Source organism: Salarias fasciatus, chromosome 10, assembly GCF_902148845.1.
Source record: "Salarias fasciatus chromosome 10, fSalaFa1.1, whole genome shotgun sequence".
Lineage (NCBI taxonomy): Eukaryota > Metazoa > Chordata > Actinopteri > Blenniiformes > Blenniidae > Salarias > Salarias fasciatus.
This window is the reverse complement of record NC_043754.1, coordinates 7,739,420-7,755,332: the sequence shown is the minus strand read 5'-3', so window position 1 is coordinate 7,755,332 and position 15,913 is coordinate 7,739,420. Positions and strand designations below refer to the sequence as shown.

General features: G+C 42.0%; 1 protein-coding gene across 1 annotated transcript in view; it reads left to right on the top strand.

Annotated features, from left to right (window-relative positions):
- LOC115396095 (neuroligin-2-like) overlaps positions 1–13,039 on the top strand; it is a 75,106-nt gene extending 62,067 nt beyond the window's left edge. Inside the window, exons 5-9 of the mRNA XM_030101862.1 lie at positions 3,110–3,295; positions 6,940–7,205; positions 7,397–7,550; positions 9,187–9,553; positions 10,935–13,039. Coding sequence (XP_029957722.1) covers positions 3,110–3,295; positions 6,940–7,205; positions 7,397–7,550; positions 9,187–9,553; positions 10,935–11,871 — 1,910 coding nt within the window. The 3' untranslated portion in view covers positions 11,872–13,039. The remainder of the gene's footprint in view (positions 1–3,109; positions 3,296–6,939; positions 7,206–7,396; positions 7,551–9,186; positions 9,554–10,934) is intronic.
- Positions 13,040–15,913: the final 2,874 nt, after the last annotated feature.

The following is a 15,913-nucleotide window of genomic DNA, read 5'->3' as shown; positions in this document are numbered from 1 at the left end:
ACTGTTGAACTCTTTTAACTCTGCTTCCCTTCGTCTTTAATGTGAAGTGTTGAGTCCTCTCTGCTCTCTCCAAAGCCAGAGGAGAGAACAGATTCTTTGACAGTATTTCAGTTTTTCTGTAGTATTTTTATTATGGAACAACCCGTGAATGTCCTTTTTGATATTGTCTTCATTTTAATGGAGTTGGCTTCAACTGTATTGATAAGTGGCTTTGTTGCAGTGACTCCAAGGTACTTTGTTGATTTACCGTTCCATTTTAAATTAGATGCATCTCTAATTTGTGTCAATAGACAGTAATGTAATGTTGCGTTTTAGGTGTATTCTAAGTATGACATGATTAATGGACATATTTTCCAATAGTTTGATAGAAATTGAAAGACAAGTTTGAGGTTACTCTAGAAACATTATTATGTAATTTGAAGAAGCCCAATGATGTGATCCTCACCTCCTATTTTAGATCCTTGCAGACCTTCATTTGTGACCATGTTTTCTTTCTTTTTTCTTTATGATTTTATCTCATTCATTGAAGCGGGAGGAAGGGACAGATCACCAGTCCGTCCAAAAACTACATTCACCTTTCAGTCCCACTCTGGAAGAAAACCAAAAGCACCCAAAAAAAACCAAAAAAAAAAAAAAAAAACCTGCACACACACGAAGAACATGGAAACTGCACTGATCCAGCAGAATATGCCAGATCTCCTTTTGTAGTTATGTACACACATCAAGCTGCTTACCTTGAAAATAGAATGCGTCACATGTTTCTTCATCTATTCAAGGGATCTAAGAAAACCTGTTGTGGCTATAGAATTCTGAGAAAGAGAGAAAAGATTCCAACGTCACCCGTTTTTCATTTTAGGCTTCTGTGGTTGCAGCACGATGCTCTGCCAGAAAGACGATCCATTTCTTCATTCGAAGGCCTAATAGTATAAATTCTTCCAATAAATACATCTCAGTCTTTCATTCTCCATCCCCACTGAAGAGCGTCCACCTGTAGCATGATTGCATTGTCTGTCCTGATGTGTTTCAAACTGTGCGATGTTCACTTCTTCAGTAGCTGCTCAAGTTGAACCGCACATTGACTCTCTCACCGGTGCAAACCGTATATCTGACAAACCAGTCAGGAAATGGAGGCTTGAGGCTTTTACGGCCGCTTTTGTGCACCGTCTCACCATCTCACCCAGCGAAGTCACAAATTACGGCTGGATAAAAGCGGAGAGCTCACTCTTCCTTAAAGCTGCTATAGTCAATATTTTTATGTTGCCGGTGGATCTGGTGCAGCAGTGATAAACCCACAGAGAAATGGCACCGTTTTATAGCTTTATAGCTTCTTTCCAGCAGTAGAATGATTCTCACAGGGAGCAAACCCACTGCAGGGTGCCGAAAAGTGAGACCGCTTCACTTATCTGCATGTGGAAATTAGCATTCGTTTTCACGCGTTGATGATCGGTGCAGGTTTTGCTTCTGACCAGCAGCGGTCAACTGGTTTGTGAATTCATTAGTGTTTCCTCCGCCTCTTAAATATAAATCTCCTTTTATAACAGTATCCAGAGACTACAGCAAATACAGATAATCCACATCCTATGCAAACTAAAATTACAACTGATAGAGAAATCATCTCAGGGAGAAAAAAAAGAAAAGAAAATCACAGTGTATCAATGTGCAGTTTTCCAGAAGATGATGGTAGGATATCCCTGAACTCTGATCTGCATATCCTCTTTATGCAGAGTCATTTTTAATCATAGTGGTGGAACGATTAACTCGAATACACACACGTCTCATAATTTATGTCACAAAGCTACACGGTCAAGGTATTTATATGTAGTGGTGCAGATCCTCCAGAGGCCGCCATTGTTGACTCCCAGTCCGTCTTCTTCTGTGATTTGGAGGTTTTATGGTTGACAGTCACCTGGAATCGCAGGTGACTTTTTCGTCTGTCCATACGAATTTCTAAGTTCTCGCAATTGTCAACATACATCACGTTTTGTTCTCTGCATGCATATTTGTGTGGTTTCATTCCAAAAGCAAATGACAGCGCCAACTACTGGCCCAACAGCAAAACTACACCATTTTAGGCATTTCTGCTGTTTCGGTGTAAACGGACATCATTTTCTTTACCAAAAACACAAAAACGATGCGGTTTCACTTAAAATGTGAAAGACATGACACACACACTGGATACAAAGTCTGAAAAAGTCACATTTGCATCATTCACGGTGTTTGAAAAATACATTTTAGTTAATTTTTCATCATAGAACTTGTGTTTTGGAAAAGTTTGGGTTTTTTTTTACCTCCATATTAAAAAATCTGGCGATAATAAGCAGCAACAAGAACATTCTCAAGCTTTTTTTTTCCCACTGTGTCTTGTTTGGTGAGCTATTTTTTAAAGTCACGTCTCCTCCGGGATTTAGAAATGACTCCTACTTAGTGTAATATTTAACTGAACCCTTGCCTCCTGCGTCTGCTGGTTAATTTGAAGCCGCAGTTAACGCTGGTGTTGGTTTCAAGCTGCAGTGAGATTTCTGTTTGTTCACAAGTAGTGACACATGTAGCACTTTCAACGGGGGTGGCCAAATCCCAAATGGGTTGAACGCATTCGATTCTCACTGCTGAATTCGGTGCGCTGAAAGCACTTTTGATGTTTTGCATGTTTTTCGAAACGTGAAAGAATAGTTGCGGGGCGAAAGAGCTTGTTATTTTGTTTAAAACCCAAGTGAAGTCCTGTGATCTCCTCTCGTAAGAACAAAGCCGTGTGTGTGGTATTTTGTTGGGTTTATTTTATCTTGCTGTGGGTGTGCACCTACTGTGTAGATGTGTGTCCTGGAAGTAGGTGAAACATGCCTTCTGTTGCTCTCCTCCTCTCTCCGCTGACACGTTCTCTCAGCTGCGTTGCGTTTTCAGCGTGGGTCTTCAGAAATGAGTAATTTGGCAAGCCTTCTGTGCACAATCTCCTCGGCGAGGCCGAGAAGTTCCTGACAACGGCAGGATGCCGTCCTCTCCTCTGTGTGGGATACGTTAAAAAAAAAAAGCTTCTTGCCTTCTTCCACTTTCACCTGATCTGTGTTTCTCTCTCTCTCTCTCTCTCTCTCCCTCTTTCTAATTTGCCCTGCAGGCTTTCTGAGCACCGGGGACCAGTCTGCGAAGGGGAACTATGGCTTGTTGGACCAGATCCAGGCTCTGCGCTGGCTCAATGAAAACATTGGCCACTTTGGAGGAGACCCAGAGAGAATCACCATCTTTGGCTCGGGAGCCGGTGCTGCCTGTGTGAACCTCCTCATCCTCTCCCACCACTCTGAGGGTCAGGCTCTCTCCCTGTCGTCGCCACATTAGCACTCATGCCCCCCCCCCTCACCCACCCCTGCTCAGAGGGGATTAACATTTCAGAACAGTGTGGATACTGCACGTCTTTATAAAGACATATGGTGGTGGCAGTTCCCCCAAGAGAAGGGACGCAATTTCCAGATATGACTCACCCACTATTTGCATTATAGATTTTTTTTTTTTTTTTTTTTTTTTTTTTTAATAAACACGAGACACTGCAGAGATTGAGTAATTTGAAAGAAAAGCAGATTGTCAGTCTGGACGGTGTTTGACTCGACAGATGGGTGAATGTAAGTATTTTTGGGGGGTAAAATCCATTACTCTCCAAATCTTGTAATAATCCAAAACAATGTAAAACCACAGGACGCAAAGATCGCTGAACCACACGGGCAAAATTGTCCCTCAGTAATAAACCTTATCCAAGCAGAACGAGGCGATAATAAACAGTGCACCATACATACTTATTTTCTTTAAAACCTATTTCTTTTAACCAAGACTCCAAATAACAGATATCATGAGCTCATCTCACAGTTTTGACAGCAGTTCCATTTTATTGATTCACACATGTGGTAAAAGTATTCACATTCTGGACTTAAAGGGAAATATATACATTTATCTACTGAGTTCACTTTATTCCAGTAAAATAATATCGTATTAATTCCAAAAATTTATTTCTGACTTAACGCATGTTGAACCTTTCGTGGCCACTTTACACGCTAATCAAATTTCATGATGACAGGTTTACATGTATGAACTAAAACCTACATCTACATTCTGCACATTCTAACACGGTATTTCTTACTGGGTGGATCAAAACAACAAAGAAAGGCAATTTAAAGATTCAGTGTTAACAACACATTGTTCTCTGTGTCCAGATGCAGGTGGATTTATCACATTGAAACAGCACACACTAGTGGCTCTACAGGAAAACTACAACGTTTTCCACGTTTCTGTGTAAATGGACTTCAAAAAACACTGCTGTGTACCCGTGAAACCTTTCTGAAACAAAAACACAGAAACAAAGCATTTCCACCTGAAACGTTGCATAACGGAGTTTTAAATCAAAGTCTTTAAATGTGAAATAAGGAGAGCTGGTCCATGTTAAATTAAGTAAAAACTACAGCGTTTGGGGTTTAAATACAAACAGTAATAAAGCATTTTTTCTTTATTGCTTCCCAGACCAGTTAAGTCATTTTTTTTCTGTATATTGGATGAGCAGGTAAAAACAACCCTTTTGTCAGAAAAATTAGGTTTTAGTGTTTTGTTGAAAATACTTCCTCTGATTCATGAAAACGTTAAAAAAAAAAAAAACCTTTCATTTACATTTTATCACTGTGGATCTTTCCAAAAATTGAAGTTAATTAAAAGCAATAAATCACTTGCGCACCTTCATGTTGGGTATAAAACATTTGAGCAGAGCCGCTTTTGATGGTTTTGAGTGTCTGAAAAGTCTCGTCTGTCTTTTGTGCTTCTTTTAAAGCTTCTTTAGTCGTGGAAAGCTTCGACCATTGTTAAGTCGTTTCCTCCACCAGCATGTTCCAGTTTCTGCTAAATGTAAAAGCATGTTTACATGTGACGTTTTAGAAAATCCACAGTGGATTAAAATAATAAGAACATGTAAATAGCATCATATACTGCTGCTGCAGCCGAGGAGGTTTCAGTTGCAGACTGTTTCCACAGGTTCTCATTACTTTCTGTTTAGACTCAGGTGTGACTCTGTGATTTTCTCCTCTTCGCGTTCAGCTCAGCAGTTTTAACAAGTGGTCCGCACTCTGGTGGTCTTCATTTTCTCCCACTGTGCGTCTGCGAAACACGATCATTTCTCACGTTTCTATGACAACAGCTGACGAGGACATTCCTATTGAACCTGGGTTTTTATTTCAGTACTATAAAATCAACATGTGACTAAATGTTGTTAAAAAGAATCTTCTTCCTCTGAAGACACCTCATTGGGAACCAGTGCAGTATGCAGCTTATTACAGAGCGCATTTACTTTACCCTGCTTGTTTTTGAGTGGCAGATCTGTTAAATACCCGGCAGATGTTTGATCACTAATCCTCTGATGCGATCTTGGTTGCTGGAGCCGAGAAGGTGAATGGCAGTTTATACGCTACCGAGAATTCAGATTATGTTATTACTAAACTGCCGCCCTTCACATTGACAGAGTGACCTTGGAGCGATGAAAAGAAACACATTTCTCAGGAAGCAGATTCTCGGTGTGAGCGAGCGGACACACACACACACACACACACACACACACACACACACACACACACACACACTCACACAGTGATAAGACAGGAGATGTCAAGATGTTCATGCTCATATTGTCAAATTATGTTAGTTGTGTTGCAAAGTGAAGACTCACACCTAAATAATACCAAGGCAGTTTATTAAATAATTTAGATTGATTAGTTTGATTTAATTGCTGTATGTAGTTCTTAGATATGCTCAGTTCATTCTTTCTCCTCAGACTCGGACTCCGGATGTTGACTTGACTGCATAATATTAGCAGTTCTATAGTCCATTTGCTGTAATAGTTGCTACATCTTACCACATAGATGCCCTAAAGTTGGGTACAACACACTTATTAAATACCTTATAATAACATTGTAGTTCAGTACATCAGGGATTGCCAACTGGAGGGGGGCAAAGATCATGAAGCACTGGGGTGTCCTTTTTTTTTTTCAATGTTTTGAAAACAATTGACTTAGCATTTAATTTATGCCACAAAACCACTCATTTTAAGCATTTATTCATTCAGTGTTGATGTGTACAGGAAAATCTGCTCTTTCAATTGGAATGAAAATAGACCATGTAAATGCAGCTATTGTGAACGTGAAACAACATGGCCGCTGCTGTTTTGGTTTTGTTTTGTTTTGTTTTGTTTTTTCCCTAAATGAACACTGCCCTTGGAGTGGAGATTATAGTTGAGTTACATCTGTTACAAAAACACCTAAAACAGGTTGTTGCGCACAAACCGTAACCCTACGAAGACCAGTGAAAGTTGGAGGGTGAGGAATTTTCGTGTGTGTGTGTGTGTGTGCGCACGCAGGGAAATGTGATGAGAGGACGATCTGCTGCTGAGAGGCTTCCTAATTGATTTCACAGGGAGAGGAGCGGGGGCGGGGCACATGCAGAATATGGGGGGGCTTAATTATTAATGACAGAATCTGCAGATAAAACAGAGGGACATCAAACCACTTTACATAACAGTGCAGCGGTGCAACAGTGCGAGCATTTCTTCCTCTGTGACTTTTTTCTGTCTTTCCCGCTTCAGTCTAACTTCTCCTGCTTCTTGTCCTGCGTGACGTAAACACTTGATTTCCTTTTGTTAAAAAAAAAAAATAAAATGTAAATGTAAATATTCCAGCTGCGAAAAGCAGAAAGAATATGTACTTTCTGCTTCGTATGTAATATTCTACAAATGCTCCTCCTCCACGATATGCATAATTTAAATCTCTCACAGTGTAAGGCCTTGAATGCCCCATCAGCTGCCAGAAAAAGTGTGTCAGAGGAAATAAAACAGAGTTAAGCTAATAGAAGACCAGGAGGAGTTTTTTTGTTCTTTCTTCTTTCTTTTTTTAATCCATCTTCTGGGGCTTTTCATGCTTTGTTCAGGCCTGTTCCAGAGGGCCATCGCTCAGAGTGGCTCGGCAATCTCCAGCTGGTCGGTCAACTACCGGCCGCTGATGTACACCAAGATCCTGGCCAAGAAGGTGGGCTGCACGCTGGGGGACATGGCGGAGCTGGTGGACTGCCTGCGGAGGAAGAGTTTCCGGGAGCTGGTGGACCAAGACATCCAGCCTGCTCGCTACCACATCGCCTTCGGGCCCGTGGTGGACGGGGACGTGGTGCCGGACCACCCCGAGATCCTCATGCAGCAGGTAACCGCCGATACACACCCAGTCAGCATTTCTAGTTTTTCTTTTTTTCTTTTTTTTCCTCGCTAAAATGTCAGTCACTTCCTCTCAACTGTGGTGTGAGTACAGCCCTGGCATTACTGCTACTTTCTCTTCTGTCATGTCACGTTGTGTGTGTGTGTGTGTGTGTGTGTGTGCGTTTGTTGTGACACCAGGGGGAGTTCCTCAACTACGACATATTGCTGGGTGTCAACCAGGGAGAGGGGCTGAAGTTTGTGGATGACAGTGAAGGAGAGGACGGAATATCCGCCGCCTCATTTGACTACACGATCTCCAACTTTGTGGACAATCTGTACGGATACCCAGAAGGTCAGATCCGACCCACTTTCACCTTTGAATTCAGTTGAAATCTGGATTTTCTCGACATATTTCTTGTTCTCTGCATCACTGTGATGCTACTGAGGTCATATTTTATGGGAGCAAAATGGAAAAGTAAAGAAGAGGTAGAGTCTTTAAGAGAGTCAGGGCACAGAAGAAGTCGAAAAATACTTTTTTCATTCCCCAGGGGGGAAATTCAAGGTGTCCAGGAGCTCACTGTGGAATCGTCACAGTACTAATAAAAATTCACAGTCGCATAGAATAAAAAGATAAATAGGAGATCTTAACAGATCATTTTGTGGACATAGAAATTGAGTTTTAATTACAATTTAAGTATTTATTTTAGCTCGTCTTCCTTTTGTTGGCTAAGTTGTTCATTTCTTTTTGCAAAGAGGGTTGACTTAGTTTCTTCTGTCTACATTAACATTAGATAGGACATGTCCCCCTGGTTATGTTTTTGTCTTCAACATCTGCTTCTTTGGTGCAGTTAGTCAGCTATTCAACAGAATCCTAAGCAGCTTAAGTGGTGCAAAACAAGAACAACATCATTTTGGCATTGTCAGTTATCTCATAGCGCAAGGAAACAATGGGAAACATACAAAAATATCCTCAAAGTGAAATCAAGGACAGAATAAATCTAGGCGTACATGCCTGCTTTAACTACTGCCAGGCTTGGGTTTTATTTCCGTTTCATAATGCGGTGACTGATAGCAACTTTACACAATGATTGACTTTATTTTACAGCAATGAAGAGTCTTTTCCTAATATAAATGTTTTGCAGTTTGACATTTCTCCAGTTTTCATGAGGCAATTCCAGCATATAGAATATAGTTTAGCTTTTTAGTTTGTCTCGCTTTTCCAGAAAATCTCCAGAAGTTACCATATATCAGTGAGCACAGGAGAGCCGAACATCAGGATTGTGGGACAAAACTGACCCGCAGCGAGGCTTCAACCAGGCAAATTGTAACAATTCAAAAGAAACCATTCACTTTGAAGCATAGTTTTCTTAAGAGTAACAAACACAACACAACACAACACTGACATCCGAGCTGAGGTATCTGAGATGTTGCCATGAAGGTTTGACACCAAATTCAGTTGTCATTGGAGAAGGTTTCTTTTGGAACATTTAATTGTATTTTGGTCATTATTATTGTGTTGAAATTGTAGCACTATTCGGTTATAACTGTTTGGTTTCACAGTAACGTGGACTTTTTAAAATTTATACTCGATAACAAAACAAAGGAAAACTTAAATGCTTAAATTTAAAAATTATTATTTCAATGTTTCACTGCTAAAGTTTGTTTTTGTTTTTTTGAAAATACTGTATTAATAGATCTGTAATGCACAGAAGCTGTGGTTTGTCTCTAAGCTTGCTTTTTTTATCCATTTCTCTTTCTCTCTCTTCATGTATACGAGTATATAGTTAGGGTTTGTTGAGTTGAACAGGTGACTCCTTTTCACATCAGTGTGGCCTAAAATAGAATGTTTTGCGATTTAAAACATTAAAATATGCTAAGCTTTCTTCCTGAGTCAACACAGAAAGAGTGACAAATGCTTCAACTTTATGCTGCAAATAAACGTGCACTCTCTGCACGCATACTCACATTCCTTATTTTTCCCCCTGAAGGTAAAAATATCCTGAGGGAAACCATAAAATTCATGTACACGGACTGGGCTGACAGGGACAACAGTGACATGCGTAGGAAGACCCTCCTGGCTCTGTTCACGGACCATCAGTGGGTGGCCCCGGCTGTCGCCACTGCCAAGCTGCAGGCCGAGTTCCAGTCGCCTGTCTACTTCTATACCTTCCACCACCACTGTCAGACCGAGGCCAGGCCGGACTGGGCCGACGCCGCCCACGGAGACGAGATCCCCTATGTGTTCGGGATTCCCATGGTGGGAGCCACCGACCTCTTCCCCTGCAACTTCTCCAAGAACGACGTCATGCTCAGCGCTGTGGTCATGACGTACTGGACCAACTTTGCCAAGACAGGGTTAGTAGGAAGCCAGATTCACCAGTCGGATGGATGGATGGATGAATGGATGGATGGATGGATGGATGGATGGATGGACGGATGGAGACATACACAGCATTGATGTCACACTGTAGTAATAATAAGAAGAAGAATATTATAATATAGTAATATTTTCAGTTTAACACTTTTTCTCTAACTGTAGTTTGACCCTATCACATGCCTGGTTTTGTTTTACAGGCTACTCTTGTGTGCCTTATATCCTATATTTAGAAGAGTGGGTAAAAGTAATTTTGGCCTCAAGTTAACATGAAAAATGAACTCAAGCCGTCAAAAAACATGTCAAAGTAATATGAGATGATTTGACCATTTTAAACATATTTCCTACTATGTACCTGTACAAAAAAAAAAAAAACACATTGCATTGTCAATGGCATCGCTATGCAAAGCTCATTCTTATTCATTATTTGGTTCTCTCTGCAGTGGTGGACCAAATTCAACAAATAAAATGTGTATTTATGAACTTTACTTTATCTACAAGTCCAAAGACAGGAGATCATCATGGATCAATCACTAAAAGTGGCTGAACTATAGTTGACAAAATACATCTTAAATAAACCAGCACTGATTGTGTCAGGAAGCTGAATTAACCAGAGAAACAGGGAGGACATGCAAACTCCTCACAGCCATGCATTCAAACAATTGGGAACAAGACTAGAAGTGAAGCAATATGCTTTGGCAGACCCATCTTCAAGTAACCTGTGACCTTAAAATAGGACACAGATGCGCAAAAAGTGCTGAAGCGCTCCGAGTGTCGATGTAAACCGGAATAATAAGCACTTTTCCAACAACACCTGCACACCCTCTTTTTCACACAATTATCCAATCAGGTAATTACACAGCAGCAGTGACATGCATAATGCAGATCCTGGTAAGACGCTGGAGTTGGTGTTTGCGTCAGACAGACGAGGACCGGTTTGATGATCTTGTCAAGTTTTCACAAAAGGATGGAAAAAAAATCATCTACATGAGGAATGACAGAAAAGAATAGCCAGACCGGCTGAGCTGCTCTTTACCACGTAATGAGCTGAAATACATCTACGGATGCACAGCATGTCAAACCTTAAAGTCGTTTGGTTTCCTTCCTGCCAGCCAAGAGTAGAACCATGTGCTGATGGTAATCCTATGAAACTACAGACTCAGCCTTCTGTTAGCAGTTCAGGGTAGCGTTTGGGGTGGAGAACGTGTTTTCTGCCTTTACACCATTTAATAATAGTTTGAATGCCACAGTCTCTCTGAGTATTGCCACTGACGGTATGTAGTCGCTCGTATTTGCCATCCTCCGCTGTTCAGCTGGTATCAGGGAAAACTGTCATTGTAATCAATGTTCTCGGTTTTCCAGGGATCCAAACCTACCAGTTCCTCAGGACACCACCTTCATCCACACTAAGCCTAACCGGTTTGAGGAGGTCATCTGGACCAAATTCAGCTCCAAAGACAAGCAGTACTTGCATATCGGTCTGAAGCCCCGAGTCCGAGACAACTACCGTGCCAACAAGGTGGCCTTTTGGCTGGAGCTCGTGCCACATCTCCACAACCTCCACGAGATACTCGTCAACCCCATCACCACCCGAATGCCGCCGGGAGGCACCATCCACAAGAAGCCGCGCCCGACTCCCGGCACCCTGTCCACACGACACCCCATAATGTCCACCTATCCGCCGGATCCCGAGCCGGACGGTTCGGATCGGCCCCCGTACACTCCTCCGTTCCCCGACGAGACGAGGGACTACTCCACCGAGCTGAGCGTGACGGTGGCCGTGGGCGCCTCTCTCCTGTTCCTCAACGTGCTGGCCTTCGCCGCACTTTACTACAAACGGGATAAACGTCACGAACTCATGCAGAGACGCCACCGCCGGCTCTCCCCGCAGCGCGGCACGACAATGGGCATGGGCGTCGGCATGGGCGTCATCGGCGCCCCGCCGCACAACGATTTGGCGCTGACTCAGGAGGAGGAGCTGATGTCTCTGCAGATGAAGCAGCAGAGGGTGGAGCTGGAGCACGGGACGCCGCTCCCCTCGCGCGGCGTCCACGGAGACCTGGAGCCGCTGCGGCCCCCCGTGTGCCCGCCCGACTACACGCTGGCCCTGCGGAGGGCGCCGGAGGATGTGCCACTGATGACAGCCAACACCATCACCATGATCCCCAGCACCATCAGCAGCATGCAGCCCCTCCACCCTTTCAACACTTACCCTCCCGTCCCGGCGCCGTCCACCACACCCGTCCCCAGCCACAGCAACAATGCCCTGCCACACCAACACTCCACCACCCGTGTATAGGACCAGGCACAAGCTCTGCTACCCCACTCTGGGCTTTCAGAGATGCACCACACAAACTGCTCCATACAAACTCCACTCTTTAAACCTTCTATACTTTACGATGTTTTTTTTTGTTTTGTTTTGTTTTGTCTTTTCTCATTAAGCCCTCAATTAAAGCTGCAGTTTGTAAGACGTGAAGCGGTGGAATACCTCTAAACTGTAATCATAACTCGAGAAGGACTGGGATTAATGAGCTCCATTGCTAAAAAGCCTGTCATCCTAGAAACACACTGCTTATTTTATCAAATGTCTTTTGGGTGTTTGGTTCTTGGGAGAGCAGCCACACATGCAGCTTTAAGCCCGGAGCTCTTTCAGAAGCTGATCGCAATCAGTCAGACATCTAATGTGCAGCTTGGTTGTTTTGCGCATGTGTTGTCGTGTCAGTGCAAAACTATGTTTAACATAGAGTACAAACATTCACTTTCATTCATTTAGTAGAAGAAGAAAAAAAAAAGGAGAATACAGAAGTGAACAGCTTTGTGTGTGGCAACATATGTCCCGACAAGCTGTCTGTCGTAAAGCGCTGATTTTGTCAAACTTACAAATTGCAGCTTTAAAGGCCCAATCTGGAAGGGAAATTTGGCACCCTGTGATGAGCACTATGTCCCAACAGCTGTCTCTGCATTGTGGCTTTGGAGATTATTGTTTACTGTGAAATGTATTGACAGGGCTAGGAGCACAAGGATGAGCGCTAGTTGACAGCGGCGCATGATTTCTTTTCATTCTGCGACTTCATCTCTTCTATCCGCAAAATGTACGTGTCTGTTAGTTTTGGTTACGACGCCACCGAACATTCTGCTTCAAAAGAGGAAAATAAAGTATTTGTGATGCGCCGGTGCCGATTTCAAAACTTTTCCAGATTGGGGCTTCAACTGTCGGGCGGGTACAGGAGAAATAATCGAATCCTACACAGTCTGTAGGATGCAACCTGGAATCCAGGCTGCCCATTACAACTCGCTGCATCTCCGCCTCACACACTCACTAATCACGTCCATTACTTTATTTGTCTCCCGCTCATTATCTCTCTGTCTGGATTCCCACCTCAGCTCATTTACCCGCTTCCCGTTTTCCGCTGCCTCGCGCTCTTTTCTCGCTCCACATCTGCCCTTGTAGCTCTTTTTATTAAAACCATCGACATAATCCATTTCCACTCCTTTCCTCTTCAATCACTTCTAGACTCTCTTTTCCTTTTGGAGTCTTTTATACAGAAACACAAATGTAAATGATGTATTATTAATAAATTGTAAGGATATGAATGAAAAAAAAGATATTCTGATATCTCGTTTTTACCAGCATTCTTGGTGCCAAGTACTGTGATAAAGTTCCTCTTTCGCTGGCGTCCAGTGGACCGCCCGGGGAGGCCCATCCTGACTGTATCTTACACAAGGAATTACCATCATAAGAAGTGCCAACCCCTTCATCTTTCTGTTGGAACCACACACAAACACACATACACACACACACACACACACACACGAACATAAACACACACACACATACACACACACCTTTTCCCCTCTTTTTTTTTTTGTTTTGAATTCCACTCAATGTTGCACTGTGGCTGGTCTCTTCCTCAAAGGAAAATCAGATTAAATATATCCTCATTTAAAAAAAAAAAAAAAAGAAAATAAGAAAAAGAAATATATAAAGTTTTATTAACTACTTTGCTGTGTGGGATATTTGCATGATGTTTTTTTTGTTTTATTTTTATTTTTATTTTCTAAAGCGTGTGGACAGAGAAGTTTGTCATTTTGATGATTTGTTGCCTTGTTCTCCATTGATTTATTTCCCATTTGAAAATCATGTTGTTTTTTTTTTATTTTCTATTTTAATATCAGCTGCACTTTGTGGTACTTCAGAGAGTATTAAAGTATTAAGAGATGAATATTGTGTAAAACTATGATTATAACAAAGAGAGTAAATATTTCCTCTTTATTTTTTTCATTTCCTAACACTGAGGCTGTGCCGCAACACTCCCAGAGAGACTGATGAAAAGCCTTTTTAATTTCGCCCTCTCCCCTCTCTCTCTTTTGCCTTTTGCTGTTTCTCTTTTATCTCACTGTCGCTCAATCTCACCTGAAGATAGCGCCATTTTTTTTTTTTTTTTTTTTTTTTCCTTTTTAAGTTTCCGTGCTGGAGGGGCGGAATGACTACACGAATAGTCTAAAGAAGGTTTTTTTTTGTCCGCGACTGACATTAACCGACACGCTTCAAGTGTTTTGAAAGACTGATGCCTGATGGTTTATCGTTTCGTCTGCTCTTTTCTGTTGTTTCGGGATATTTTTGAAAGGATGGGATATATATTTATGGTCAAAAAAAAAAAAAAAAAAAGGGGGTGAGAGAGCCTTGCGTTTCACATCTGTCGCACAATTGAACACAGAGACGGGTCGCACTCTGGACAATTCTGAGAAACACATTTTAAAAAAAAGAGAGAGAGAGAAGGAAAAAAAAGAAAAAAAACAACAACAACAACAACAAACAAGCCCGGTGACACTAAAACTGTGGACAAACACAGACAGCCATACGATCTGTCCGTGCACAGAGGAGAAAAAAAAAAACAAAAAAAAAAAAAAAAACAAACCCTGATGTTACAGACATTACTCACACGCCATGTACCATGAGAGAGCAAGGCGGGACTCCTCCCACCGACCTGCCCCTCCACCCCCCCTCCACCCCCACTTCCTTTTACCGTCCTGTGTCCTGTCTGCTCAGGATACCGAGACTGCCATCCCTCTCACGCTGGACTGGAAACGAGCTGCGAGGGCAACAACAACAACAACAACAACAACAACAAAAAAACGGAGAAAGAGAGAGAGAGAGAGAGAGAAAAAAAAACAACACACGAAACAAACTGTACATTTTTTAAGTGTAAGAGAACAAACTGGAATTTGTAAATATTATGTTTGTCGTTTGGTTTGAGTGATTGGCCGGATCTTTTTTTTCTTTGTGACAACAGGTGCAAGTTTAGATGATTTCTAGCACTCATACGTAAAAACAAAAAAAAAAAAAAGTATGTTTGATTCTCCTTTCATTTCCTTGGTGTCAAGGTCAAATTCCAAAAGGTCATGGGCACATGGGTACATCTGTTAGCAAACCTGAAAAGAAGAAGAAAAAAACGTGAAATCACAGCACGGGGAATGCTTACGGCTCAGGTCAGCCAAGATATTGTGATTTTTTTTTTTTTTTTTTTCTCGAAGGGGGAAAAAAAAAATGCTCCCACTGCATTTGTAGTTGTTTAAAGCGTACACACCAATCCCATCAATCAGGGAGGCAGCTTATTGAGTGAAATGAGTCCTTTCATTGGTTCAAAAGCCAAAGAACAGCTGCAGACGAGGAGAGGAGCGAGGCGGGGGAAACAACACAAAGGGGTGGATGTCTCAAATGTGCTCAAAACACACCACAAATCAAGGATTTTTACTCGTGATGCTGTTGGATTTGATCGTTAGTGTCTCACTTTGTCTTGAGCATTGTCATACTGTATAACCCCTAATTGGGAGGTTGTGAAATCCTTTGTACTCTTTGGATCTTATTTCAGACAGCTACTTCTGCGCCGATTTCGTCAGCACATTCTGTTATTTGGGATTATCGACCCAGCTGTTTGATGTGAGTTTGAGTTGCCCACACTTCCAAAAAAAAAAAAAAAATGCAGCATTAACTGAAGTACTTTTTATCAGTTCAACAAACAAGGGTTTGGACCAGCCAACAGGAAAATGGAAGCACACTCACCAAGTTTACATGTTTACACTACAGTCTCGATGTTGGCTTGACAAGGGTCAGGGTGGGAGGAGAGCGTCACGCGGATCCAAATATCTTGTTCTTACGACAACATTTAATGCCAGAACGGGGACGTGAAGGCTTGCACCTGTTTGTCTGTTTCATTTAGTCTGATTCAGTAACCTGCTTGAGGCTCAAGAAACTGTGAGAGAGCATTATGATCAGGAGGGGTTGAAAGAATTAAAAGTTAATATTTCTATTTCAAATAGAGGCTATTACACACTGTATG